The sequence below is a fragment of the Cervus canadensis genome, chromosome 18 (genome assembly GCF_019320065.1).
Source record: "Cervus canadensis isolate Bull #8, Minnesota chromosome 18, ASM1932006v1, whole genome shotgun sequence".
Classification (NCBI taxonomy): Eukaryota; Metazoa; Chordata; class Mammalia; order Artiodactyla; family Cervidae; genus Cervus; species Cervus canadensis.
This window is the reverse complement of record NC_057403.1, coordinates 61,312,580-61,339,515: the sequence shown is the minus strand read 5'-3', so window position 1 is coordinate 61,339,515 and position 26,936 is coordinate 61,312,580. Positions and strand designations below refer to the sequence as shown.

At 39.9% G+C, this 26,936-nt stretch overlaps 1 protein-coding gene across 1 annotated transcript in view; it reads left to right on the top strand.

The window, feature by feature from the left end:
• CNTNAP4 (contactin associated protein family member 4) overlaps positions 1 to 26,936 on the top strand; it is a 268,149-nt gene that overhangs the window by 68,001 nt on the left and 173,212 nt on the right. The window contains exon 3 of the mRNA XM_043434893.1: positions 19,495 to 19,688. Within this exon, the coding sequence (XP_043290828.1) occupies positions 19,495 to 19,688 (194 nt within the window). The remainder of the gene's footprint in view (positions 1 to 19,494; positions 19,689 to 26,936) is intronic.

Sequence of the window (26,936 nt, the reverse complement as noted above, 5' to 3'; positions counted from 1 at the left end):
GTATATTAATGCATATTTTTGGAATTTAGAAAAATGGGAATGACCACCCTATATGTAAGACAGCAAAAGAGACACAGATGTAAAGAACAGACTTTTGGATTGTGTAGTAGAAGGTGAGGGTGGGATGATTTGAGACAATAACATTGAAACATGTATATTACCATATGTGAAATAGGTGGCCAGTCCAAGTTTAATGCATGAAACAGGGCACTCAAAGCCGGTGCACTGGAACAACCCAGAGGGATGGGAGGGGGTGGGAGGTAGGTTCAGGATGGAGGGACACATGTACACCCATGGCTGATTCATGTCAATGCATGGCAAAAGCCACCACAATATTGTAAAGTAATTATCCTCCAATTAAATTAATTAATTTAAAAAAATTAGAAATACCCTAAATTTCATAGCCTGTCCTTTATTCAACTTTCAATCTCTCGTTTCTATATTCTTCCTATTTTTGAAAGGGTATGAGAAGAGTTTATTAAAAGTGTTTATATTTTTCAAAAATATAAAATCTTACATCATGACCAAGTGGGCTTTATCCCAGGAATGCAAGGATTCTTTAATATCCGCAAATCAATCAATGTAATACACCACATTAACAAATTGAAAGATAAAAACCATATGATTATCTCAATAGATGCAGAAAAAGCCTTTGACAAAATTCAATATCCATTTATGATCAAAACTCTCCAGAAAGCAGGAATAGAAGGAACATACTTCAACATAATAAAAGTTATATATGACAAACCCACAGCAAACATTATCCTCAATGGTGAAAAATTGAAAGCATTTCCCTTAAAGTCAGGAACAAGACAAGGGTACCCACTCTCACCACTACTATTCAACATAGTTTTGGAAGTTTTGGCCACAGCAATCAGAGCAGAAAAAGAAGTAAAAGGAATCCAGATAGGAAAAGAAGAAGTGAAACTCTCACTGCTTGCAGATGACATGATCCTCTACATAGAAAACCCTAAAGACTCCACCAGAAAAAAACCAGAGCTAATCAATTAATACAGTAATGTTGCAGGATATAAAATTAACACACAGAAATCCCTTGCATTCCTATACACTAACAATGAGAAAACAGAAAGAGAAATTAAGGAAACAATACCATTCACCATTGCAACAAAATGAATAAAATACTTAGGAGTATATCTACCTAAACAAATGAAAGACCTATATATAGAAAACTATAAAACACTGATGAAAGAAATCAAAGAGGACACAAACAGATGGAGAAATATACCGTGTTCATGGTTTGGAAGAATCAATATTGTGAAAATGGCTATACTACCCAAAGCAATCTATAGAGTCAATGCAATCCCTATCAAGCTACCAACACTATTATTCACAGAACTAGAACAAATAATTTCACAATTTGTATGGAAATACAATAAACCTCGAATAGCCAAAACAATCTTGAGAAAGAAGAATGGAACTGGAGGAATCAACCTGCCTGACTTCAGGCTCTACTACAAAGCCACAGTCATCAAGACAGTGTGGTAGTGGCACAAAGACAGAAATATAGATCAATGCAACAGAATAGAAAGTACCTACAGACAGAATAAATCCAAGTACCTACAGACACCTTATTTTTGACAGAATAAATCCAAGTACCTACGGACACCTTATTTTTGACAAAGGAGGCAAGGATACACAATGGAGAAAAGACAAACTCTAACAAGTGGTGCTGGGAAAACTGGTCAACCACTTGTAAAAGAATGAAACTAGAACACTTTCTAGCACCATACACAAAAATAAACTCAAAATGGATTAAAGATCTAAGTGTAAGACCAGAAACTCTAAAACTCCTAGAGGAGAGCATAGGCAAAACACTCTCTGACATAAATCACAGCAGGATCCTCTATGACCCACCTCCCAGAATATTGGAAATAAAAGCAAAAATAAACAAATGAGACCTGATGAAACTTAAAGGCTTTTGCACAACAAAGGAAACTATAAGCAAGGTGAAAAGACAGCCCTCGGATGGGGAGAAAATAATAGCAAATGAAGAAACAGACAAAGGATAAATCTCAAAAAATATACAAGCAACTCCTGCAGCTCAATTCCAGAAAAATAAATGACCCAATCAAAAAATGGGCCAAAGAACTAAGCAGACATTTCTCCAAAGAAGACATACAGATGGCTAACAAACACATGAAAAGATGCTCAACATCACTCATTATTAGAGAAATGCAAATCAAAACCACAATGAGGTACCATTTCATGCCAGTCAGAATGGCTGCTATCCAAAAGTCTACAAGCAATAAATGCTGGAGAGGGTGTGGAGAAAAGGGAACCCTCTTACACTGTTGGTGGGAATGCAAACTAGTACAGCCACTATGGAGAACAGTGTGGAGATTCCTTAAAAAACTGGAAATAGAACTGCCATATGACCCAGCAATCCCACTCCTGGGCATACACACCGAGGAAACCAGATCTGAAAGAGACACGTGCACCCCAATGTTCATCGCAGCTCTGTTTACAATTGCCAGGACATGGAAGCAACCTAGATGCCCATCAGCAGAAGAATGGATAAGGAAGCTGTGGTACATATACACAATGGAATATTACTCAATCATTAAAAGAATTCATTTGAATCAGTTCTAATGAGATGGATGAAACTGGAGCCCATTATACAGAGTGAAGTAAGCCAGAAAGATAAAGACCAATACAGTATACTAACACATATATATGGAATTTAGAAAGATGGTAACGATAACCCTATATGCAAGACAGAAAAATTACACAGATGTATAGAACAGACTTTTGGACTCTGTGGGAGAAGGTGAGGGTGGGATGATCTGAGAGAATAGCATTGAAACAAGTATACCATCAAGGGTGAAACAGATCTCCAGCCCAGATCGGATGCATTAGACAAGTGCTCAGGGCTGGTGCACTGGAAAGACCCAGAGGTATTGGATAGGGAGGGAAGTGGGAGGCGGGATGAGGATGGGGAACACATGTAAATCCATGGCTGATTCATGTCAATGTATGGCAAAAGCCACTACAATATTGTAAAGTAATTAGCCTCTAACTAATAAAAATAAATGAAAAAAAAAAAGACATACAAATAAATATTTGAAGATAGAAAAAAAAAAAACAAATATAAAATCTGACCAGTTTGTAATCTACAAACAACATAATTTATATTTTAAGATATTTAATTATGTTGATACTTTATTAATTTGTTATTGTTCAGGCACTCAGTCGTATCCGACTCTTTGCAACCCCATGGAGTACAGCACTTTAGGCTTCCCTGTCCTTCACTATCTCCCGTAGTTTGCTCAAATTCATGTCCTTTGAATCAGTAATGCCATTCAACCTTCTTATCCTTTGTCATTTCCTTCTCCTTCCTGCTTTCAATCTTTCCCAGCATCAAGATCTTTCTAATGAGTCAGCTCTTTGCACCGGGGGCCAAAGTACTGGAGCTTCAGCTTCAGCCTCAGTCCTTCCAATGAATATTCAGGGTTGATTTCCTTTAGGATTGACTGATTCGATCTCCTTGCAGTCCAAGGGACTCTCAAGAGTCTTCTCCAGCATCACAGTTTGAAAGCATCAATTCTTCAGCACTCAGCCTTCTTTATGGTCAAAATGTCACCTCTGTACATGACCACTGGAAAAACTATAACTTTGACAGACCTTTGTCAGCAATATGATGCCTCTGCTTTTTAATATGCTGTCTAGATTTGTCATAGCTTTTCTTCCAAGCAGCAAGCCTCTTTTAATTTCATGGCTGCAGTCACTGTCCACAGTGATTTTGGAGCCCAAGAAAATAATGTCTGTCACTGTTTTCGTTTTTCCCCCATCTATTTGCCAGGAAGTGGCAAATTAATATTCAGCCAAAATTCATTTATTCAGTGGAATTCAAGACACAATTTCAGATGTCACCAAAAAATTGACAGAAATTAATCAGAATTATATCTTAGAAAACAAATGACATGAAGAGAGTTTAAGATCCTTTGAAAATTTGAATTTGCTCATTAAAAACGTCTGTCATTTTACTTTGTTACTAGAAAGCAAAACTCTCACAGCCCCTTGACCTTCTGAAATCATCTCATAGTCTATCTAATTTACTTCAATTGCTCTGAATTTGGCCATATTAGAACAATGAGAGTTTAGCTAATGGCACCCTCACTTTTGTGTCTGAGCAGCGTATGAACATTTCTGCCAAGGGGCTTTCAAATGGTATTCTCATAGAGAACTTGATTCTTAGTTATTAATTTAACAAACATAAATAAACTATATTATCTCATGTTACAAAATTCTTATAGCTAGATTTTGGGAGAGGTGATATTTGAGTTGTAGCTGAGAGGTGGAGAAAACAAAGTCCTGGCTGCGTGAGAGGCATAAGGATAAGTATAATTCAAATGAAATTGTGGAGAGTGAGAACAGACTTCATAAAAAAATAGACTATTTTTCTGAGGCTCCAGTGCCAGATTGAAGTTGCATTTAGTGCTGTGCCAAAAAGGATGCTCTTTGCAACCAGGAGAAAAATGATTCAACCTGCTTTTACCAAAACAACTCTGGGAATGGTGGCAAAAACAGGTCGGTTATCTAAAAGGCACATATTGAAGATTTTTAGGAAGAGTAGACCATCAGGCTCAGAGTACAATTTCCTGATTTCCTTTCTAAACCCTGTAAACATTTGCAAGCCCCAATGGCCTTGCTTCCTTCATTTTTATTACCTTAGAAGACCTGCCCCTCTATTCTACAGCGAATCACTCATAGTATTCTGAGTCCTTCATACTTCCCCAGGATTCCCGTTCTTTCAATTTTGCGTGTTTCAGATTTCCCTTCCATGGATGACTCTCCTCTCAGCACCACCATCCAGAAACTTTTCCAAGCTATCATCCTTGACTTTGTTGTTTCCCAGTTCCTTTCCCTCCCAGCATCTGACATCTGAAGCGATTATTCACAGAGCATCAAGGCCGGCCGGTCTCCCTCACTGGGATCTCTCAGATGCTTTCATGTCTCTTCATTCTTTCATTTACTCACTTCAAAGCCGTGTCCCCAGCAACTAAAAATAAATACAGGAAATAAGTTGAATGGAGTGGTTGACATACGGACTTAAACTAAAGTAGGAATCATGAAAAGCAAAAGGGACAATGACAATCACTTTGGAGATGATGTTGACCAGATTTGGCAATTTCGACACATATAGAAATTTGTATTATTGAAAGGGGATAATTAGAAATGATTTTCACATTTTAGTCTGAGCGACTTGAAGATGGAAATGATGTGGCCATCTGGTTTTGACAGGAGGTAAGGCATCCAATTTTGGAATGTTGAGTTTGAGATATCTATAGGGCATCCATGAATAGATATATAGGAAGCATTCAGGATTTAGAATTTAGATTTCAAAGGAAAGTCAGAGCTAGAGATAAAGATTCAGGCCTCATCATCTAAAACAACAACAAAAATAATCATTGCAGCCAGAGGCATGAGAAATGTAGTCCACTGAGAATGTAAAGTAAAAGAGGAGAGAGCAGTTGTGTTAGCTTTTCAACAAAAGTGGAGAAAGGAAGCTCTCTGAAGGATGCTGAAAAGGGCTGGCCAGAGGAGTGAGGGAAAAACCCCAAGAAGTTGCAGAGTCACCTGGAGCTAAAGATGCTCTCAGTAACAGATGTTTGATCATGAAACATTTCCTGATAGTTTTATTTGCAGCTCTTTTATTGACCTGGGTACATATTCTAAAGATGCAGGATGTCAGCATAGCAAAAGCAAACAGCTGTTTTTCTTTTGTTGAAAGCATCATCCTTCAAGAGTCATGTAAATCATGAATTCCTATTTGAAACTCTGCCTAAAGACCATCAGGGAGGTCCCCTTAAATATATGGGGAGGGAGATGGGAAAGAGGTCCGGGAGGGAGGGGACATGGGTGTACCTATGGCTGATTCTTGTTGATGTATGACAGAAAACCACAAAATTCTATAAAGCAATTATCCTTCAATTAAAAAATTAAAATAAAATATACAGATGTAAGAAAATATAGCATCCATGCAGTCATATTGTTCCTCTAGTGTTTTATAACAAGAGCCAAAATCTTAGGATTGTGTATATTTGCAAAAGATCTTTTTCTTTACAAAGCACAGTTAACACACTACAATACTCTTCTACTCAGCTACACATTTGTTGAAGGAAAAATTAATGCCTTTAAATACAAATATAAAGATCTTGGCATTTATGTTTGACAGGCTCAGCTGACTCTGGAAATATTGTGTTCATATTTCTTGAAATTATGAATTGCTTATTTTAAAACTACTTTATGGAGGTGTGATTGATATGCATAAAGCTGTACATATTTAATACATACAACTTGAGGAGTTTGGAGATAAGTATATACCCATAATACCATCACCATAATCACAGCCCTAAACTTACTTATCACTTTCAAAAGTCCCCATTCATTTATTTTTCTTAAAAAAATTTTGATGGCAATTAAAAAAGTTGAAATGCAAAATTCTAAATTCTGAAGGTATATTCCAAACAGTATTGACAAATTAACTTTTTTTTTTTCCAGAAAAAGAATATAGTAAAAGCAAAAGCAATTGCAGCATGATAGGCCATGTGGAAAACTGATTTTTGATTTTGTTCACCAGAGTATTATTTGTTTTGATCACTGTTCTGGCTGTCGTCATGACCCGTGAAGAGCTGCTCCGGCCAGGATGTGGCTTTCAGTTGCCACATGCTCCTGTGTGGTGACGGGATGTGCAGGCAGACACAGGCACTTGGGGGAGAGTCACAGTATTGGCTGGAACAATTTGAAATCGACGAGGCAGAGCATGACCTACTTTTGGGGTCCGTCTTTTCTGATCCAGAAAGTGTTTGCATTAACTCTCATTCCCAGGTGGAAACACCACTTTATTATGACTCAGTGGATCAATGAACCCTAGGAACCATGAACCATGAACCATGATAGGTGGCCTGACAGTGGTGTGAAAGGCCTCATTGGTTCAAGTGGAAATGAGGCTGCCTCGTGAGACTTCCTTTTTTATCAAGAAGGACAATTTAGATCTTTCCATTATACATTGCAAATAGTAAAAAGGTAGAGATACACAGAGCAAAATGATGTGTTTTTTCCCCCCTTCTCCTTGTGCTTCCCCACCTTTCACATCCTGGTGGACTCAATCAAACTCCCTCAAAATAAGACAGTTTTTATTTTTGTGAAGCCAGGGCAATGCAGGCTATCTTTCTGATACAGAATAATTGGTGGCGTATCATTTTAGAAAGTGTTTATCTCTCAGTTTAGGTGATAGAGTGACAAAATGACAAGTTTATAACTGTAGGCTAAAATCAGATTAATAAATTAAAAAAAAAAAAAGCTTAATTAGAAAAAAACCTCCCAACAGTGGTTTGTTACATTTACTCCATTTGTAGTCTTCACTATTTTGGCACAATAAACTATTGAAAAAATCTAATATGTTGAAATTTGATTTGTTTTGTATAATGAAGTAAAGAAGCCATTGAACATACAGGTAATAATTGAGGATAATGTTTTAAAAATCTAAATGTATGTCCATCACTGGCAAAGTTAATGGTCATGTATCACAGTTTGGACATAAATCTCAAAAAAGCATATTTTTCCTCTATTTTTTTTAAACTATAACCCTTGTGTTTCTCTATTTGTACATAGGCCAGGAGCCAGATGGAGCTGGCTAGGGTGCTTAGATGTTAGAGGAAGCAATTCATTTGTATAGCAAAAGAGTCTGCCATCCAAAGCATTTCTGGAATTGAATGTGAGCACAGAGGAATATTGTACCTGCTGGCTTCAGACACGAAATCCTATTTGTATCTAACTGCACTGTGCAATTGTAGAACACTATATCTGTTAAAGACGGTAGATTGTGTATGTGTGTGTTTATTTCTCTCTTATTTGTGCCACAAATCTGTGTGATGCCCAATGAATGTTGAGTGATTCTACTCTGGAGTGTAAACTTGACTGTATCAATGCTATGCATATGGCAAAATGTGTTTTTTTTAATCAGATCGATACATCAATTCTGGTTGACCCCCCATGTACACATGCAAATGTTCTTGACAATCTACATATAGTTTTGAAAATCTATAAATTTATAAATTATATAAAATGCATAATCAGCAGCTTTGAGGATGTTAAGCACACACACAAAATACTCATAAAGATACTCTAGTACCTTTCATCATTTAGATTTGAAATATTGGTTGATCTGAGAGTTTCAAACCTCTGAGACTGCAGGTTATGTTAGTAGTTGAAAAATAACATGGAAACACCATATATTTTTCAGTTTTGTCAAAACTTTAGCAGTTGAGTATTCTTTTCAGTTGGGGAAGACCCTGCTTGCTCTTCACTTCAGAGACTGTTTCCCATCTGTGCCCACTCTACCAAGTCCCCTCACCCCACCCCCACCTCTGCTGAGTCTAGGAACCCCCTCTGGATGTGTCAGTCTCTTTCAGGTAAATGTTAAGACCTCCTGCTTTCCTGATCTTCCCATTACACATTTCCAAAATGCAGTTGGCATCAGTGGAGCTCAGTTGATGTCTTGGCACGGCTGGGTGGGGGGCTTCCCTGGCACGTGGTGGTTGTGTTGATGTCCACCAGAGATCATTGACTGGATCTTTATGTCCCAGCTCAGGGGTACCCTAAGTGTGGTTTGGTTGTTCCTAACCCTAAATGTTTGTTGATGTACACTGCCAAATTTAGTGACCAGTTAGTTCATTTGGCTATTCTCTTGGCAAAGGCCATCACCTCTTCTGGGCCCCATGGCACCTCTTGTTTTATTTAGATTCCCTGAGGCTGGCTGTGACATTCTTTTGGTTAATAGGTAGAGCAGATGTGCAGAGATCTTCTGATACTGTCACTCCTGTGAAAGGGAATCCCTGGTGGCTCAGTGGTAAAGAATTTGCCTGCAATGCAGGAGATGCGGGTTCAATTCCTGGGTCAGGAAGATCCTGTGGAGGAGGGCGTGGCAACCCACTCCAGTATTCTTGCCTGAGAAATCCCATGGACAGAGGAGTCTGGTGGGCTGCAGTCCACGGGGTCCCAAGAACTGGACAGGACTGAGCAACTGACACATACACAAATCACCACCACCACTCCAGTGAAGAATCCCTCTGGTTAGCTCTAGTCAGACCCTCATTCATTTCTAAGCCTTGTTCTTTATCTTTTCAGACTCTGATTGTGTAATGGTTTCTGGGGAGCATGACTCATTTAGGTAAGAAAATGAAAAACACATCATTCTAATAAAAAAAACCCAATTATCTCATCAAAGAAAATTGCACTGGATTGAGTTAAAAAGACAAGAAAGACTTTATTCAAGTCTGTAGCAATGGGGGTCAAGACTTCTGCAGTAGGGGAGAGAGAGGGAACTGTTGAAATCAAGATGGGGGGATTTTTGAGCCCTGGGCTGAGCTAATGGAAGAGCTCCGGAGAACACTAGGGGACCTTGGCCAGGGTGCTCAGGCGTCTGTGTCTGCTAATTGGTGCTTGTGGGAGTTAGGCTCCTGCCCTCCCTGCAGAGGCCGGGAGAGAGGCGTCTATCTTTCTTGATTACATTTCAGAGGGATGACTCAGGTTCTTGAGAAAGACATTCTTGGGTTGTAAAACTGTAAAGAGGCTTCATGAAGATTTCCATTTCGAGGGGCAGAGAACTAATTTACAATGGCAACTTCCTTAAATTAAATGCTCTGAAAAAAAGGGAGGGTGGGTACTTCGGTCAGAGGGGAAAAAAAAAACTGTCTACAGTTTAGTCAGGCTGTGGGGGACATTAAGGCTGTCTTGGCCACAAACATCACTAATTCTGTTGCCTGTGAAAGAAAAGTTTCCACGATAAAATAACACTTAAAAAGGAATAAATAATGGAATTAAATAAAATATGTGTATTTAATACTAATACCAAACCTAGAGGTAAACATATCTTATTCACTGGGGTTATAATGCTGTTTTAATGTTGTAGCATTTTCTCAAATTGGGAAAATATTAAATGATTTAATCAATCAAATTCCTAGAATTGGGTTTGCACTTTTTTTTAACCTCTTTTGATTATACTGTGTCCTAGTATTGTTGGCTTTTCCAATCATTATGTGGAAATGATGTCTGTTGGGTACAAGAGAGTGACTTCAGTTTCTTGACCCAGGAGTGATATGAGGACATTTGGCTCATGACAGCTTATCATCTCTCTCTGGCCGGGGAAGATAAAAAAAAAGGTAGGGAAGCAAAAATGGTTTTTCGGTCTCTGGGATATTGTCAGTATGCTCTATCTGATGCATGAGGTCATTTACTGAAATGACCTGCCTCACTGTAGTAGATCTAAATCGAAACTTTTAGAAAAGTATTATAATGGTCTTAGAAAGCAAAACATTGGCAAATCCTGATTACCATCTGAATTTTCAGACATCATGTGCTCAGAGTAATTTTTCCAGAACTACTAATTTGAGTGAAATAAAACTGACTGTAGTGGAATTAAAGCACAGAATTTGGCATTTTTGTAATTTTATTCTAGTCTTCTAAGATGAAATTTGGCTGTCCCCAAATTTGCACATCAAATATACCAATCAAAATGCCTGAGCAGAGAAAGGATGTAAATATTTACTGATCAATCCACTGAATTATTAAAGACTTCAGAAATGTTTGATCTGGCAATGCAAGAAGTAGGGCTGAAAGTCGGCCTGCCAATTTGCTGGGAGGAAAAATTGATCAACAGCAAAGCACTAAAACCTAGGAGAATTTAGTAAGGTATTATTAATTTAGAACCTTGCTGGGGAAATAAAGTGAAAAGCATCTCTTTTTTTTTATTGTATCAAAAAAGCTGAAAACAGAGCAATAAATACATCTAGGAAATAATAGTTCACAAGTGATTAAACTAGGTAACTTTGGGGTGATTGGTAGACACTGTGTGTGTGTATGTGCATGCCTGTGTGTATGTGGATGTGTGTCTCAGCCAAGTGCTTTAAGTTTTCTCTTTGAGCACCTCATTGAAAATGCCATTTTGCAAAGAGAAGTGTCTTGTGCTCTTTAGTTTTAGCTTTTACCACTAGGTATAATACATTCAGATTTTGTATATAAATTTATACAGTCTTACTACTTTCACTTTCACTACAGATTTACTTCATTCCTTTATGCATTAAGTAGTTGTCAAGCTCCTACTATGTGTCAGGCAGTGTGCTAGACACATAGGATCTATCTTTGAACAAAACAGGCAAAGACTGTAGGCTTCATTGAGCTTATATTCTAATAGGGCAAGATAAATGATAAAGAAATATAGTAAATAAGAAATTACGTATAAATATGTCAATATCTGGCCAAAAAAAAAGAAAACTGGTTTGGATGAAGTGGTTTGGAGCAGGACTGCTGGGTGGAAGGAATTTTGGTAGGGAAGGTCAGGAGATACAAGCTTGAATGAGAGCATCGCATCTGAGCAGACCTGACGGAGGCAATGATGTTAGCCCCAGCTTTCTCAGAGAAGAGCACCCCTGGCGGAAAGGATAGCTTATCAAAGGGTGGGATGGGAGATGGGAGAATGACACCTGCTTGGAGAATCTCGAGGAGGCCGTTGTTGATGGAGGGTCCTGATCTGGAAAGCCGGACCTGGGGCGGGAGCCTTGCACGGGAGGCAGGTCACGTGAGGAATCTGGCGGCGGTACAGCGATGACTTCGCCCTCCACTGTGTGTGGGAGTTACTGTAGTGTTTTGAGCACAGAAATAAGTTGAACCTGTGGTGTAGAGGATGGAGTCCTGCTGAGCGAAGGGAGAAGCAGGGAGACTTGTTAGCTTGCTGTGGCGAGAATCCAGGCTGGATTAGAAAGGAGCCCCAGTGAAGATGGGGCAGTCCTCTGATTCTGCAGCGTTGAGTAACACCAGCAGTATTTTTGTCGGTTTGGTAGTATGGTGAGAAAGAAAGAAAGGAGTCGAGCACAACTCTGGTTTTTTTTTTCGGCCCTAAAAATCGTTAAGAATGGAATTGTCATAAGCTAGTTTGGGGAAGCATGTGAATAGAGTGAGGTTTGGGGGAAGAAAAGGAGTTTGGTTTGGGAAATGTTAAAGATATCAAGCAGTGAGTCTACTATCAGGGAAGAGTTTGGCGATGCAGATATAAACTAGGGAATTACTGGCACATGATATTTTTGAGTCCTTGAGGTCGAGAGGGGCCACCCAGGGATGGATGAAGATGGAAAAGATGCAGGGTGAAGGACAGAGCCCTGGAGCATCTCAGCCTTAAGAGGGAAGAGATAAAAGGAAAAACCATCACTGGAGATGGAGACGAAGCAACAAATAAACTAAGAAGGGGGACTTCCCTGAGGGTCCAGTGGTTAAGACTTTGCGCTTCCACTGCAGGGGCCATGGGTTCAATCCCTGGTGGGGGAAGTAAGATCCCACATGGCACGTGATGTGGCTAAAAAATTTGAAAAATAAACAAACTAAGAAGAAGGTTAAGAGAATGAGCTTTTGAGGAAATTAAGTGAACAAAGAATATCAGGGCATTGGGAGTAGTCAAATGTCTCAGATGTTGCTGACAGGCCAAGTGGTAGTCAGACTGAAATCTGACCATTTGATTTAGCAATACAGAATTCTTCGGTAACCTTGACAAGAGCAGCTTGAGTTAAGTGACATGGACTGAAAGTCTAATTGAAACTGGCCTAAGAGAAAATGAGATGAGAAACATTGTAAAGAATGCATGTGGACGTTGTACTTGAATTAACATTATTATCTTAATAGAAAAAATAGAATGGAGTCAAGAGAAGTTTTTTTTTTTTTCCCTTTTAAAGTGGGGAAAATAACAGCATGCATGTATATAGTGGGATCCATTAAGGAGAAAAAAATAATGAAGACAAGAGTGAAGAATTGCTGGTGCAGTGGCCTGAGTGGATTAAGCACAAGTGGAAGGGCTCATGTGCTCATGTGGCTCATGTGCAAGGAGATAAACCAGTCAGTCCTGAAGGAAATCCACCTGCATAGTCACTGGAAGGACTGATGCCGAGGCTGAAGCTCCTCCAATACTTTGGCCACCTGATACAAAGAGCTGACTCATTGGAAAAGAGCCTGATGCTGGGAAAGATTTAATGCCAAAGAAGGGGGTGGCAGAGGATGAGATGGTTAGATCGCATCACTGACTCAGTTTGAGCAAACTCCAGGAGGTGGTGAAGGACAGGGAAGCCTGGCGTGCTGCAGTCCACGGGGTTGCAAAGAGCCAGACACGCCTGAGCAACTGAACAGCAACAGCTCCCGGCAACTGCGGGGGCTGCCCTGCGGGCCCAGCGGGATCCAGGGACGCCGACTGTGCCGTCAGAACTGCCTCTCGCTTCATCTCTCCAGTCTGCTTGGGTCTTTGCTGCTTCACCCAGGTTTTCCTTGACCATTGCTCCTACAACTTGATGCCTAATTCCCATCCTTTCAGCTTTCGCAGCAGAAAAGAGGGTTGTTCTCTAATAGTCTCAGTAAAATCCAGGAGTTGCCCTGCCGGCTAGGCTAGCTGGCCTGCCCATGCTGTGACAGTCTCTGCGGGCAGGGGCAGCCGGGCCAAGATTCAGGAGTGTACGTGCGGCAAGACGAGCCAGGCACGGAGCATTGATAGAGTAGTGTTTCTTCCAGCAAAAAGAACAACACTGGTAGAAATACAGAGCTTGATAGGGTTCTCAATGGTGGCCCCAGGACACTGCAGATCATTTAAGGGAGCCCGACAAATATTGGCACAGTTTTCTTTCTGATCCTTTTACTTTATTGTGATTACTGTCAAGATCAAAATGATCCAGGCCAGTTTACACCTGTGGGGAAATCTAGATGAAATCACACGTGAAAAAAATAATCTTAGAGGGGAATTTCCCCATGAGAATTTTAATTAACCTGGTTACTTTGTAGAAATGTAGATGCCCTGATGGTGGCTAGGGCTGTTACTGAACTGTGCTCACCTGTGTCTTGCGTCCTTGGGCACCTCTGTCCTGCTGTGCTTTAAATCTGGAGAAATATGGCTTGCCCTTTCGTGTGTTCCAACCTTCACAAAGTCGACAAGCTCTGAGACACGTCACCTTCACTGGTGACCATCAGCAGTGGCAGTCATGCCATTTTTAATATTAGTAGGGGATAGAGGTGATTCTTTTCTATATTTTAAGGCTCCAACCAAGGGTACTTTATCTTCACTTCTTCTTTCACTTCTATGAAATTGTAAGATGTTCCTCCATGTCCCGAACTAAATATAGATGCTACCTAGTAGATAGGCTATGAGGGTCTTAAACATAATTCAGCCAGCTAGTTATTTATATTTAAATAACACCGAATACACTATTTGAATATATTCTTGGGATAGAATATACCAGTCTGGGGCAATGATAGTTGTATAATTATCTCAAGGTTAAAGAATGAAAAATGAGGAGATTTTTAAAATGAGATCCTACTTAAAAAAAAAAAAATGAGATCCTAACAGATTAAAATCATTTTAAAAATAATTTTTCATCTATACTAAAAATTTGGGTTAATTTACTTAGCTTCTGTAAATCTCTTTTTTAAATAAAGTTTCATTTGAAAAGAGATGTTAAAACATTTCATCTCACTAGATAATTTTAATAATTAAGTTTAATATTGTGCATGAAATTTCTAGTGACTTAGCATACAGTAGGCATCAGATAATTTTTAGTTTGCTTTTCTTTCTTGACAGTTCATAGCAACATGTATTATAGAAGCCGGTTCTTTAGGAACCTGATGTTTAAAAGCAGGAGGCAGCAGACACAAGAGATGCTGTATTTTGTGGTCATTCAGTAACTAAATTTTTTCAAAGCTCAACTTTACCGTGATGGTAACTCTTTGGAGTTGATAGCAGTAATAATTGTTTTATGGTTCAAAAAGTAACAGCTATGATATACTCACATGCTTGCTGTGTGAGAGAGAAATCAATAGGCACTTGAGCTTTTTAAATTTACATCTCATAGCAGTACTACAGTGCTTTAATGTAAAGTCTCATCAATGAGTGGAAGGGTTTTCAGTGTGAAGTTTCAGGCTGTGATACAAAGATGCAAGAAATGTTTCTGTTTGAATAAATTTATGACAATTTATTATGCCAAGTCTCAGTAATGAGGCCAAGGCAGGAGAAAAAGGAGGGTGGAAGAGGGGGAGGAGGACTGCGATGTGGGGAGGGAAAGAATGGAGGGACAAGACTGTCTTGTCGACCAAGCGTCAGTAACCATGGAATGCCTGGTGCTCCGGGGCGAGGAATCCAGCTGGCAATGCGGGAGACCTACGCCTGGGGCGGCCTAAACACAGCTGCAGTTGCACTTTCATTTCATGTCACTGCTGTCCCTGCACGTCATCATAGGCTGGCACTACTGAAGGGCGCTGAGTTCTGTACCCAGGTCTATATACCTGGGTCTGTGTACTTACGTTTTCCATATTACTATTCAGCTTTTGTTTTAAAATTAGAACCTTCAAAACTCCATCACACACTTACACCATGTGTGTCTTCAGCGCTGCATAGTTTAAAACCCTGTAGCAATCTCAGGATTCCCTATGGCTGAATTATCCTGCTGACATTACTTGGTAAAGCCTGGGAGCATCTGAATTCCCATTACCTTATTGGTGTACCTCGTTAATGACATCGCTTGATTAGCATATCAGTAGTACCTTTTCGCCACAGGTAAGAAATTGAAATGTTCAAGGTCAATTAGCTGCAAATGTTTCAAGTCGGCTGGTGCAGCTGTAACGGTGAGTGATGCTGGGAAGAGGGAGCGGTCAGTGAGAGACGCCGCGTGCTCCTGATGAGAATTGATGATCCAATTTTCACTCACTGGAATCACACTGATTCTTTTTTTTCCCTCTCACTGTGCTTCTCTCACGTGTTTGTGTTTTAAATAGTGGTCTATAAAGGAATGTCAAAAGTGCCACAGAAATATTATGCATCTCTGTATTAAAAATATGCCTTTATGACCGACTTTAGACCATTAAAATTAACTAGAAAGAGCAAGAAACAAAATAACTCAGTATTTTTCTCAAAGGTGTAAGGTAATGTAGATAAAATTCCAAACATAGAAACTCCAGGGAAAGATGATGGCTGGCTAGAGGCACTTCGTCCATTCTTTTCCCAACTTTGATGTGTAAAGAAAGAAAATAAAAAATGCAGAGAGAGTTGCAACATATCTGCAACTATGGTACTGATATTAACCAAGCACCCTTGGTGAACATCAGACCCCAGAAACTTTCAACTTGAAGACTTTTGATAGACCTGAGGCAGAACAGTAAAAATTAGATTGGACACTGGAGGGAAGTTTTTACCCACTCACCCCTCCCGTCATGTACCCATACTTCAAAGACACGGTCTGCTGTTAACTCTAGAGAGGGAAGACGGCCCCACTGCCAGGTAGCCAAATCCTGAAATTCCCCAGCCCTGGTTGCTGCTGTCTTTTCTCCACCCGTTATGACGCACCCACTTACGTGTCACAACAACAAGCGGGCGCACTGCCGTGTCCTGATTCAGAGCACGGTGCCTCTTGCCGCTCTGCAGGCTGGTGCGAGGTCTTCAGACCCTCTGTGTCTCAGCACGGCGCCCTGGGAATTAAGTAACAGTGCCTTCATAGCGTGCCCGACCAAAGTACTCACTGCGTAAACACTAAGTAATACCACGGTGAAATAAGTGGAAAAGTTGGATGGAGTTTCATTACACCCTGAGAAATGAAATATGGTGAAGGAGTTGGCTTAGATTTTAAAATAATGCTATGAGAGGAGTTCGCAGTCAGGGTTCGAGAGCTCCCTGAGCTGTTTTTGGGCAGGTGCTATTTAAGGTGTTCTTCAGAGCATTCAAAGGTCAGTTCTCTTCCATGTAGATAACAGACTGCATGAGAGGTGCCCTTTGTGGACAGCAAAGCCGTGCTAGGTCAGGGACACCAAGGCGCTCAGATTACAGCCAGGTCCCTTGTCTACCCAGCAAGCCTTCTTACTTAAAACCTAAGAGCTTTTCCCCACCACCTAAACATGGTAGATGGTGCCCCAAGGAACTCTACTCATCCAGGTTACCAGCCCCAGCCACACATTCTCCAAGGGCAAATACAGAGAAAAGTAAAAACAGACCAGTAAAAACTGCACAATCTCTAAATATTTTGGGTCCCTAAGGAGAGCATTGTACTTTCAATGTACAGACTGGAAGACACTTTTGGACAATGATTCCCTCCAAGACAGAAGGAAATTGGAAAAAAAGCATCTAGTTCTAAAAACTATGTAGGGAGTAAGCTTAGGAAGCATAGCTGAATACAAGCAGGAGTTAGTGTGATGCTGTCAAGAGAGGACACTATAGGAATAGAATTCTTTTAAAAGATGCTGTCTTGACTCATTTTGAGGTCCTGACTGGAGCCAGGTTAGTTCCCCTTCTTGAGCAGCTGGTTATGTCCAAACCCAGCCCCTCCCCTCACACCCTCTGTGGCCACTACGCATCTAAACTGGTCACGCAGGAGCCAGGTGCTGATGCCTGGACACAGCCCCTGCTGCCCGGAGCCCCTGCAAATTAGCCAGTCCACAGGGAGCTCACAAAAGCTAGCTAACTCCTCCCCGCTCGCCACACATCAGCTGCCCCCTTCAGCTTCAGCTAGTCATCCTTTCTGGGGACACTTTTCCCTCCGTGGTTCTGCCTGGAAATCTTCTCCTCTTTGAGGCTGTAAGTAACACAGAGTTCTGCGTTTCCTTGCTCAGAGTGTCACTGTGTTGTTTGCCACCCAAAAGATTTTTAAATCTTATTAAAGCAGGTTGTTCACACAGGTGTCTCCCTTTAGGCCTCACAATGGTATGTGCTGCGCCAAAATAGTAAATATTCATCTGGCATCTCTGTATTAGGGCCTGACTCAGTGTTTATAAAACAGGGCACAGATACCAAGAATAATGCTTGAATAAAAACTGTATATTTATTGTTTTTCAGTCACTAAGTTGTGTCTAACTCTTTGTGACCCCATGGACTCTTGCACATCAGGCTCCTGTGTCTTCCACTTTCTCCTGGAGTTTGCTCAAAAACTCTATATAAATTAATGATAATCTTAAATGTCAGAACTTATTCTTAGAGCCTCAGGTGGAAGGCAAAAGAATGGGGAAAAGAAAGCATGGACTAATATTCTGATTTGGTATATTATGTAACAGATACTGCATTTTAATATATATCAAATAATAGATAATTATGGATTCAAGAATAGGTTAAACCCTATTTAATGACTTTTACAGAGATTATATAATACTTACAAAGTCAGCAATATCAATATTACTTAAAGAAATTCCCTAAGTAAAGCATTATTATAGTAAACTGGATGTATAGTGAAATATCTTAACAAGACTTACAGTAGGTATCACATCTGTAATTTCTGGTGTGCATTGGATAAAACGAAACACAGTAAATTCTGTTCTACCTCTATTTCCTTGAATACACAGTAGACGTCCCCTCTGTGCTTCCGAGTGCTCATGCACAGCTTCCTCTCTCTCCTGTGGCTCTCCTGTCCCCCGCGGGGTCACCCCCATTCCCAGAGAGGACACAGCTAGTGATGTGTTGGTGAACTGGCTGGGGTCGGGGTGAGCACTGATGTGTAGAGGTTGCCAGTTTTCATGGTTTAAATACTCCCACTATGGCCAGTTGCAAAGATGGCCATGTTTAATAATCATCTTGTAGAATTCCTGGAAATGTGATCATCTCTTGCCCGTTGCTGCAAGCCAGTTATCACTGGATGGAACTCTCCATCACTTACTGTATCCATCACTTACGGTTCCCTGCGCCTGCCTCACCGTTAACATTTCCCAGGCTGTGTCTCCAGCACGCTTTTCAATGTCTGTTCCTCCTGTGTGCTGTGCTCAGTCGTGTCTGGCTCTCTGTGACCCCATGGACGTAGCCCGCCAGGCTCCTCTGTCCCTGAGATTCTCCAGGCAAGAACACTTGGAGTGGGTTGCCATGCCCTCCTTCAGGGGATCTTCCCAACCCAGGAATCTAACCTGTGTCTCCTTTGTCTCCTGCATTGACAGGCAGATTCTTTACCATCTGAGCCACCGGGGAATAAGACTGCAAACAGAGTGAAGGCAGGAATGATCCCTTGACCATTCTTGTATTCTGGGGCTTAATTCTGTCCTTCTTTCTCTAAGGAGTCTAAACATGATCAGACATTAGAGGTCGTTTCCAAGTTCCATGTAGTTTGAAGGTAAATCACAGTCTGAAGGCAAATCGTTCCTCAGTCATGTGTGTGGGCACGGAACATACTAGTTCCATGTGTTGACGTGGTTGTCTGCCTCTCAAATTAAGGACTTTAACGTACAATGAGTTTAACCTCACTGAATTAGCTCTCCCAGTGTCCGACGGTTGTAACACCTAGAAATCAACATAATTAATTTAGGCGCCATCCATTTACATTACATTCTTGTTTCTCTGTATTTTTTTACTATTATGGAAAGTTTTGTAATTTGGAGATTTGACTTTCTGAAGTTTCATAGAGGAATAGTCTTAATGGCATTGCTAGTTCATTAACAGATGTTTAATGAATTCTTTGCTCACTTCTCCTTTTTCTCTTTTCATGAAAGGAGCTGGTGGCTGGTCTCCACTTGTGTCAAATAAATACCAGTGGTTGCAGATTGACCTTGGAGAGAGAATGGAGATCACTGCGGTGGCCACCCAGGGGGGATATGGGAGCTCCAACTGGGTGACCAGCTACCTCCTGATGTTCAGCGACAGCGGCAGGAACTGGAAGCAGTATCGCCAGGAGGACAGTATCTGGGTATGTTTCTTTAGCAGAATACTGTCCTCTCAGAGGAGGAAGCACGGCCACTCCTACAGGCAGTTTAGGAATCTCCTAAACTTTGTTTAGAAACAGAATCTTTGGACTTACTTAGAAAACATTTTCCAATGTATTGATATTCATTTTCCAATACATTTCATGGTTTAAGAAAATACTAAAAATAAACTTATTTCACAGAGTCCTCAGAAATTGAAGGAAAAAAAAGCCCATTAGTGCTCTAAATAGTGTGAAGGTTAAAGAAAGAAACCAAGCCTGTATAAGACATTTTTTGTTCAGTAACATAGTAGTTTTGCATTGCCTTTATTTAAGGTTGGTGAAAAGAGGTTTTTTTGGTTGTTCTGATGACTCTGAGAAATATGAATTAATGTCTCTCTTTTGTATACAGAGGTTTTATATACAATATTTAGAATATTTATATATGTCTTATACACACATATATGATTTATATATAAACCTTTCTGTAGTCTTTTCAAGTGTTAAAATGCCGTGTTTTGTGGACAGGGCACAGCTGCTCTAAGGGAGACTGACCAGGAGGCAGTTCATAATGAAGTGAGTGGTACTTGTAGTTGACCAAGTAGACATGCACACCCGGTGGGAGAAGGAAGCTAAAGAAAGTTTGCTTGCTGCTGAAGAAAGGACTTCTCTTTTAGTGCAGAAAAGTATTGGTTTGGATTTTATGTGGGCCAGGGACGACATACTGCAATCAAAGAACTTTTTTTTTTTTTTTTTAATTTTCCTCTGACTGAGCTGCTGGAACCAGGGAAAATGAGTAACTTAATGAAGCGTTGTTCTGAGCACACAGATAATTTGGAGGCCTGTTTGGGCACATAATGATAATTTTCTTTGATCAGTCAACAGCCTCTCTTTTGAAACTTGCTAGAACTCTGTGATACATTATAAACTCATTGAAGAAAGGGACTGTGATTTATTCACCTTTGTATCTCTGAAGCACTTGGTGGCCATTCAATGCATGTTTATTGATGTAAGTTGAATTGAGAAAATGTAGCCCTGCTCTTTCTCTAGAAAGAAGGACTGTTAGGCTGGAAGAAGTTTTCTGTAAGCATTTTCAGAAAACCTGCCTTAAAATCCAAAGCAAGTTGAAGTTATGTATAAGAGTGAGAAAAATTGGATATTATGGTTAAATTAATCCCATGAAAACCATTCAAACTGGGGATAAATTAAACAGTAGTTATGAACCAATAGCTATGAAAGCTTAATGAGGTATTTTTTTAACTAGGTGTTTGGATTATCTTTTACTCTTTTCTTCTAAATAAGCTTTGGATTTTAAACTAGATAAGCAGTGGCTAATATTTAGCTGTATTAAGTAAGATGTATGTTTTTGACATTTTTTAAAGAGAAAGATTAACCATGAAAATTAATTGTTTTTCATGAATCAAGCTTGAGGAAAGCCAAACCTGGACAGTACTGTTTGTCTTTTTCACTTACCTTGTGAAAAGCGAGATGCTCAGGGTACATTAGTGACGTGAATGATATCCTTAACTATTCAAACCAATCAATGTAAAGACAGATGGTATCTATCACAGTTATCTGGCTTGGTAATATCCTTTTTAGACTCTGACTATGGTCAGAATGAACTAACAAATTTTGGAAGGACTGGACTATAATTTTGGACATGGTAAAGAAAGCAGACAGGTAACTGAACATCAAGATCAAAACTGAGACTTGGAGCTGGTTCCATGACCACACATAAAATGGATAAGGTTATGGTGTAGGTAAAACAGCTTCAAATCTTCAAACATTGTTAATATATGTATAGACACATGCGTGCGCACACACACACACACACACACACACACACTCTCATGCTGCGCGCGCACACACACACACACACACACACACACTCTCATGCTGTCTGTCCATCCCAAGTAGGCTCACAGTTCTCTCTTTACCCCGTAATTACTCAGGTCCCTCCCTGAGGGAAGCCCCGCTCTGTGACTCTACAATAGCAACACAGGCAAAATGAAATATGGAGAATTGTGCCCTGGTTCCAGGTTGTTTAAAATGATCTGGCACGATCACTTTAATGTGGGATTTTTTGTTTCGCCAAAAACCAATTTTTAATTGATGTTCATAGTAAGGAATTTAACTCTTTGTCACATTTTGCACATCTGTATTTCCTAACTTTTTTTTTTTTTTGCCCATTATGGGTAATGTATCCAAATTATACAAAACATGACAATTTTTTTAAGTGCTTCACAGTCTGCTCCAGATGATACAAATAAATCTGTGAAAGAGAGTTAGGGAACCCATAAAGCATTATACGAGAACGTGATGGAAAGAGGAAGAAAAGGCAGTTGTTACAAGTTTAGAAACACATAAAATAAAACCCATCAACACGGATGGAAATGCTGCCGTGGGGATTCCTCATTTTCCTTCAATGTATTCTCTTCAAGCATGAGAGAGAGCAGTGACTTCTGTCCACCTGAAAGAATTCATCAAATGCCCTTCTGCTTCTTACAAATAATCTTTAAAAAAGAAAGGCAAAACACTTTATCTGTTATCTTTGTGGCCATGCATATACTTGACAGAACTGTAAATTTGAGAGAGACATATTTTTAAAAAATTAATTTTTGGATAAAATTTATAGTCCATTGCCCACAAATGTAATTTATACAAACTACTCTTTCTAGATGGCATATAAATATTTTGCAAAAAATAGAAAATGCAAACTGCTGAAATTGTTCCTCTCATATTGAAGACAAAATAAAATTTCTCAACATCCACGGTCAAAAGACTTTTCAGTCAGCTTATGGTAAATGATTGGAAAAGAAAGTGTGAAGTATAATTTTTGCTCATCTAAGAACAATTTCTGGAATTTCATAAAACTAACATCTTAGAAATTATTTTAAGCAGATTAACATGTGCAGGAACTTTACAGCTGAATTATACAAATTCTCTCTTTTACACTACAGACTATAAGGGCAAGGGACGGGATGGTACTAATTTTATGAATTATTTAAATAAATATGATTATTATGCACAATGAGGGTTCCCTAGTGGCTCAGACAGTAAAGAATTTGCCTGCAATGCAGGAGACTTGGATTTGATACCTGGGTAGGGAAGATCCCCTGGAGAAAAAGAATGGCAACCCACTCCAGTATTCTGGAGTATTCTGGAGCCCGGAGAGTTCCATGGACAGAGAAGCCTGGTAGGCTACAGTCCATGGGGTTGGAGTGTATTATGCACACTATTTATGGATTTCAACTGTATCTCATTTTTCAAACAAAAACCCATAATTTCATATTAACATATTTCTGAAGTTAATATAACTTTTTAAATTAAAAGTGTTGAGTGTTGTGGTTTGACTTTGGCTAGTGAAAGACATGGAGCCCCCCCATGACATGTATAGTCAATTAGACAAAAGTATCACCTGTCACCATATAGTCACGGCATTATTATCACTGTGAATGATTGAGTTGTCAACTCTATAAGCCCAAAAGGGCAGAAATACCACCTGCAAAGATTTTAACATGTATTTGTCTCCAGTCAAAAAAATAAGTGAGTGGGGTCATTTAATTGAAAATCCAATGAGGCAGACATTCAAGTGAGAGTTGTGTGGTAAGTCTGGCAGACGCCCCACTTTGTGAGGCGCACCTTTCCTAGATCTTTCCCCATGCTGACGTTTCTCCTATGTTTTTCTAGTGTTCTAAGCCCGCAGAAGTCGTGTGTGGTGACATAAAGTGTAACAGCTCTGGTGCCCTGTATGTCAACATGTCAGATCATCAAGCTTAATGCCTTGCAATCTTTGGCTCAGAACTTGGGCAAATGCCTGGAGAGTGCTTTAAGCTGCTTCTGCCTTTCAACACAGCCTCTGTTTGAGTGCCAGAAAGATGTTTTTATTGAAAGTCTATATGATTAGTCTGTATTCCCAGGGACTGTCCTGTTTATATTTCTATTTAACTGGGTTCTCTACCCTTTTGGAAATGATTAACCTAGGAGTGCCTGGTTGGAGGTAGCTGCATTGGGGTTTTTAATGTGATGTTGGTCATGAATCAGAACAATTAGGCTGCTAGGCACCTTCTCAATCAAGCAGCATGGTTTATTTCACCTCGTCCCATCTGTGCCCATTCTGTAACACGTTACGTCAGTCCCTTCTCATAAACTTCCTGGGCTCATGTAAATTGGAACTTTATATGAATATGTAGTGTACAAATATATATATGAACCTCTGTAAGCTGTGGGAACACATATGCATTGAATAAGATAAATGGCAATGTTGCTTCACATTCTTCTAATTGACCTGTCCCTAAGCAAGCAAAATAAAAATAATTTGAAGAGAGTGATTAGGGTCAGCAGATTTGATTTAATGCCCCCTTCAGAGCACACACTCACATCTAGTTTATTCTCAAAGCATCAACCAGAGGATGGCATGTTTTAAAAACACTTTACAGCTCGTGTCTCACATTCTCCCACGTGACAGTTCAGTGATGAGACACCGCCCTCTTTTCTCCCCTCTTTTCCTTGCTGTGATGCAGTGCTGCAGATGTCTGCTTCTGACTCTTCTCATTCCCCAGTCCCAGGAGGTACATTTGGAAATCTCTCTGGGAAGCAGTGCTGTCCTTCTGAAATGTTTCTTTATTGCTGTTTGAGTTTCAGTCAGTTAGGTCTTTTTTTTTTTCAGTTAGGTCTTTTAAAAAACTAATGCATGAGCCTGTCTTTCCTATTTTACATTTAAAATTTTCAAACTTACCACACATAATCAGAGAAGAGGCTAGAAAAATATATAAAGCTAGAAAGGGGGAAAGATTTGGCATTGATACAATATATTCCTTAAAAATCTAAGAGAACATCTTATTGTTTTCTTAAAAGAAAATTCAATAAATTCTGTGCCTGACAATAAAATTAATTTTTAAAACCTGTAATTTATCTTCCTACATATAAATAACTAGGTAGACAACATAAAAGGAATACATATGCTCCACTTATAATAGAACTCCCAAATGATAAATATCAAGGGAAAAAGTAAAAAGAAATTATGAGATTTATGAAGATAATATTTAGAATATTACTAAAGAACATAAAAGAAGATGATTAAATGTAAAGACATATCTATTTGAAATAGAAAACAATATACCAGCAGCAGTTCACTTACTTAGGCAGATTTTATTAATAGTACTTCTGCGCAGCGGGTACTGTATGGCCATCAGAAACAGATGATGTAAAAATACACTGGCCATTGCTGCAGTGAATTCCAAAACCAATGGAAAATTTTCAATTGAAGTGTCATTTGATACTGAAGAATAAATCTTAAGGGCTGAGGAGAAAGAGATGGGGACAATGGATGGAATATATGTTAATTTATTAAAGCACAGGTAAAGATTAGATTTATATCAGGCTTCAAAGGGGATAATCTGAGAGTGAAAGAAATGAAGGACAACAGAGAGGAGTGGATAGGAAATAGTCCAATTATTGATTTTAAAAAAACCGAACAGATAATGGCAATTTCCCAATTGTTATATGAAATTATCTTGTAACAATTATTGATAGTACCAAGCCTATGGGAGTTATCAATATGGAGCATCATATATTATTTTTAATATTATTTTAGTAGTTTATGTATTTATATTTTACAATGGTTGGATGGCATTTATATGTGCAACATGTCATCTAATATTTGATCGTAAAATAGAAAAACACCACATTTCTGATACTAAATTGGTTTGTGAGTCAGTATTCAGTCAGAAAATCAGAAATTACTCTGGGCATCTGAAACTGCAAAGTCATTTTAGGAAATTGGTTACAGGTAATGGAAAAGCTGATCAAAGCAAATCAGATGTGAGGTGGTGAGTACCTCAGAGCCTAGCAGCAACAAGCAGCCACTGTAACTCCTCAGGAGTGGAGGGACAACGAGAAGGTGGTGTTTCTAGAGCTTATAGCTGACGTTGTTCAGTTAGTGCTAGAATCGTGGCAGGGACTGCCCGATGGAAGATTCTGGAAGCAAGGCTTGTCCGTGGGGAGCAGGAGCCTCGTAAGGGGCTCAGCCACCACCGAGAAGCTGCCTGAGGCAGAGCAGGAGTGGGGAGGAATATCCGGGCTCCCCCTTCCTCTCATCTGTCGAGCTCTCTCCGCCCAGCCGGAAGCTTGCTCACACAGGACCTGGGACTGTCCGTCTCCATCACTCAGCCTTCCTGTGTCTCAGGATAGAGCAGGGAACAGTGGTACATGGCTCTAAGGAAAACAAGCGCAGCCCTAGGAAGCCATGTGGTTCCTAAGGAAGTCTCACCTCTATAAACTTTTTCCTACAGAAAGAGGGAGAATTCAGGTTCTTACTGAGTAATTTAATCACTCATCCCTTTCAGTAGTAAAATTGCAGGCTTCTCCATCAACCCATAAAGAAAGTCGATCAGTAATACTTTGATCCTGAAGGAATTGAGACGTAAGACAGTAAGTTCCCACCTTGTTATGATTATTTAGTGCCTGAGTCGTGTCTGACTCTTTAGCGGCCCCATGGATTATAGCCTGCCAGACTCCTCTGTCCTTGAGATTTCCCCAGGCAAGCATACTGGAGTGGGTTGCCATGTCCTTCTCCCAAGTTCCCACCTAAGTTCATGTTAATTTAGCTCTCTTTCCTCCTATCAATACTGATGAATATGCAAAGCTAGGGAAGCACAGTATTTCAGCCAGAATTCATGGTGTAGATGAAATCATTGGTTTAGTGTCATTTTTTACACATAATCTACTGTAAGGCAGGAGAAAAACATAAATTACGAAATCAGTCTCTTGTTTATCACAGTACGTGTTGAAGACAGAGTATAGTTTTGCCTTCTATGTGGGAGAGATAGCATTGCTGTGTTTGTCATCAGACATTCTATAGCTGAGTCCAGGACTCCTCTGCAGAGGATCAAGTAGAAGGATGTATCTGTGGATTAATGCACATTGTTGTTGCCTCTAGGATGGGGCTGTTGCACACATTTGTTGTGCAAACGCAGCCCACTGCTCCCTTATTGAAATGTTTCTGCTTGCCTGGCAGACTGGGTGGCCACATCCCGTCCCGGATCTGGCATGTTTCATTGGCAGCTTCTTCATGTACCGCATCATGTACCAATCTCAGACAGTTAGTTCCTGCTCTCAGGACATTCCCAAGGTTTCTTGTGTTTTCACACTTCTCTTCTGGGCCATGCTCTTCAGTTCTGCGAGGTCTGCTTCATCCCTTCCAAAGTAGGGCCTTTCAGGCACTTACTCTAGTCCAGCCTGCCCCATCACTTT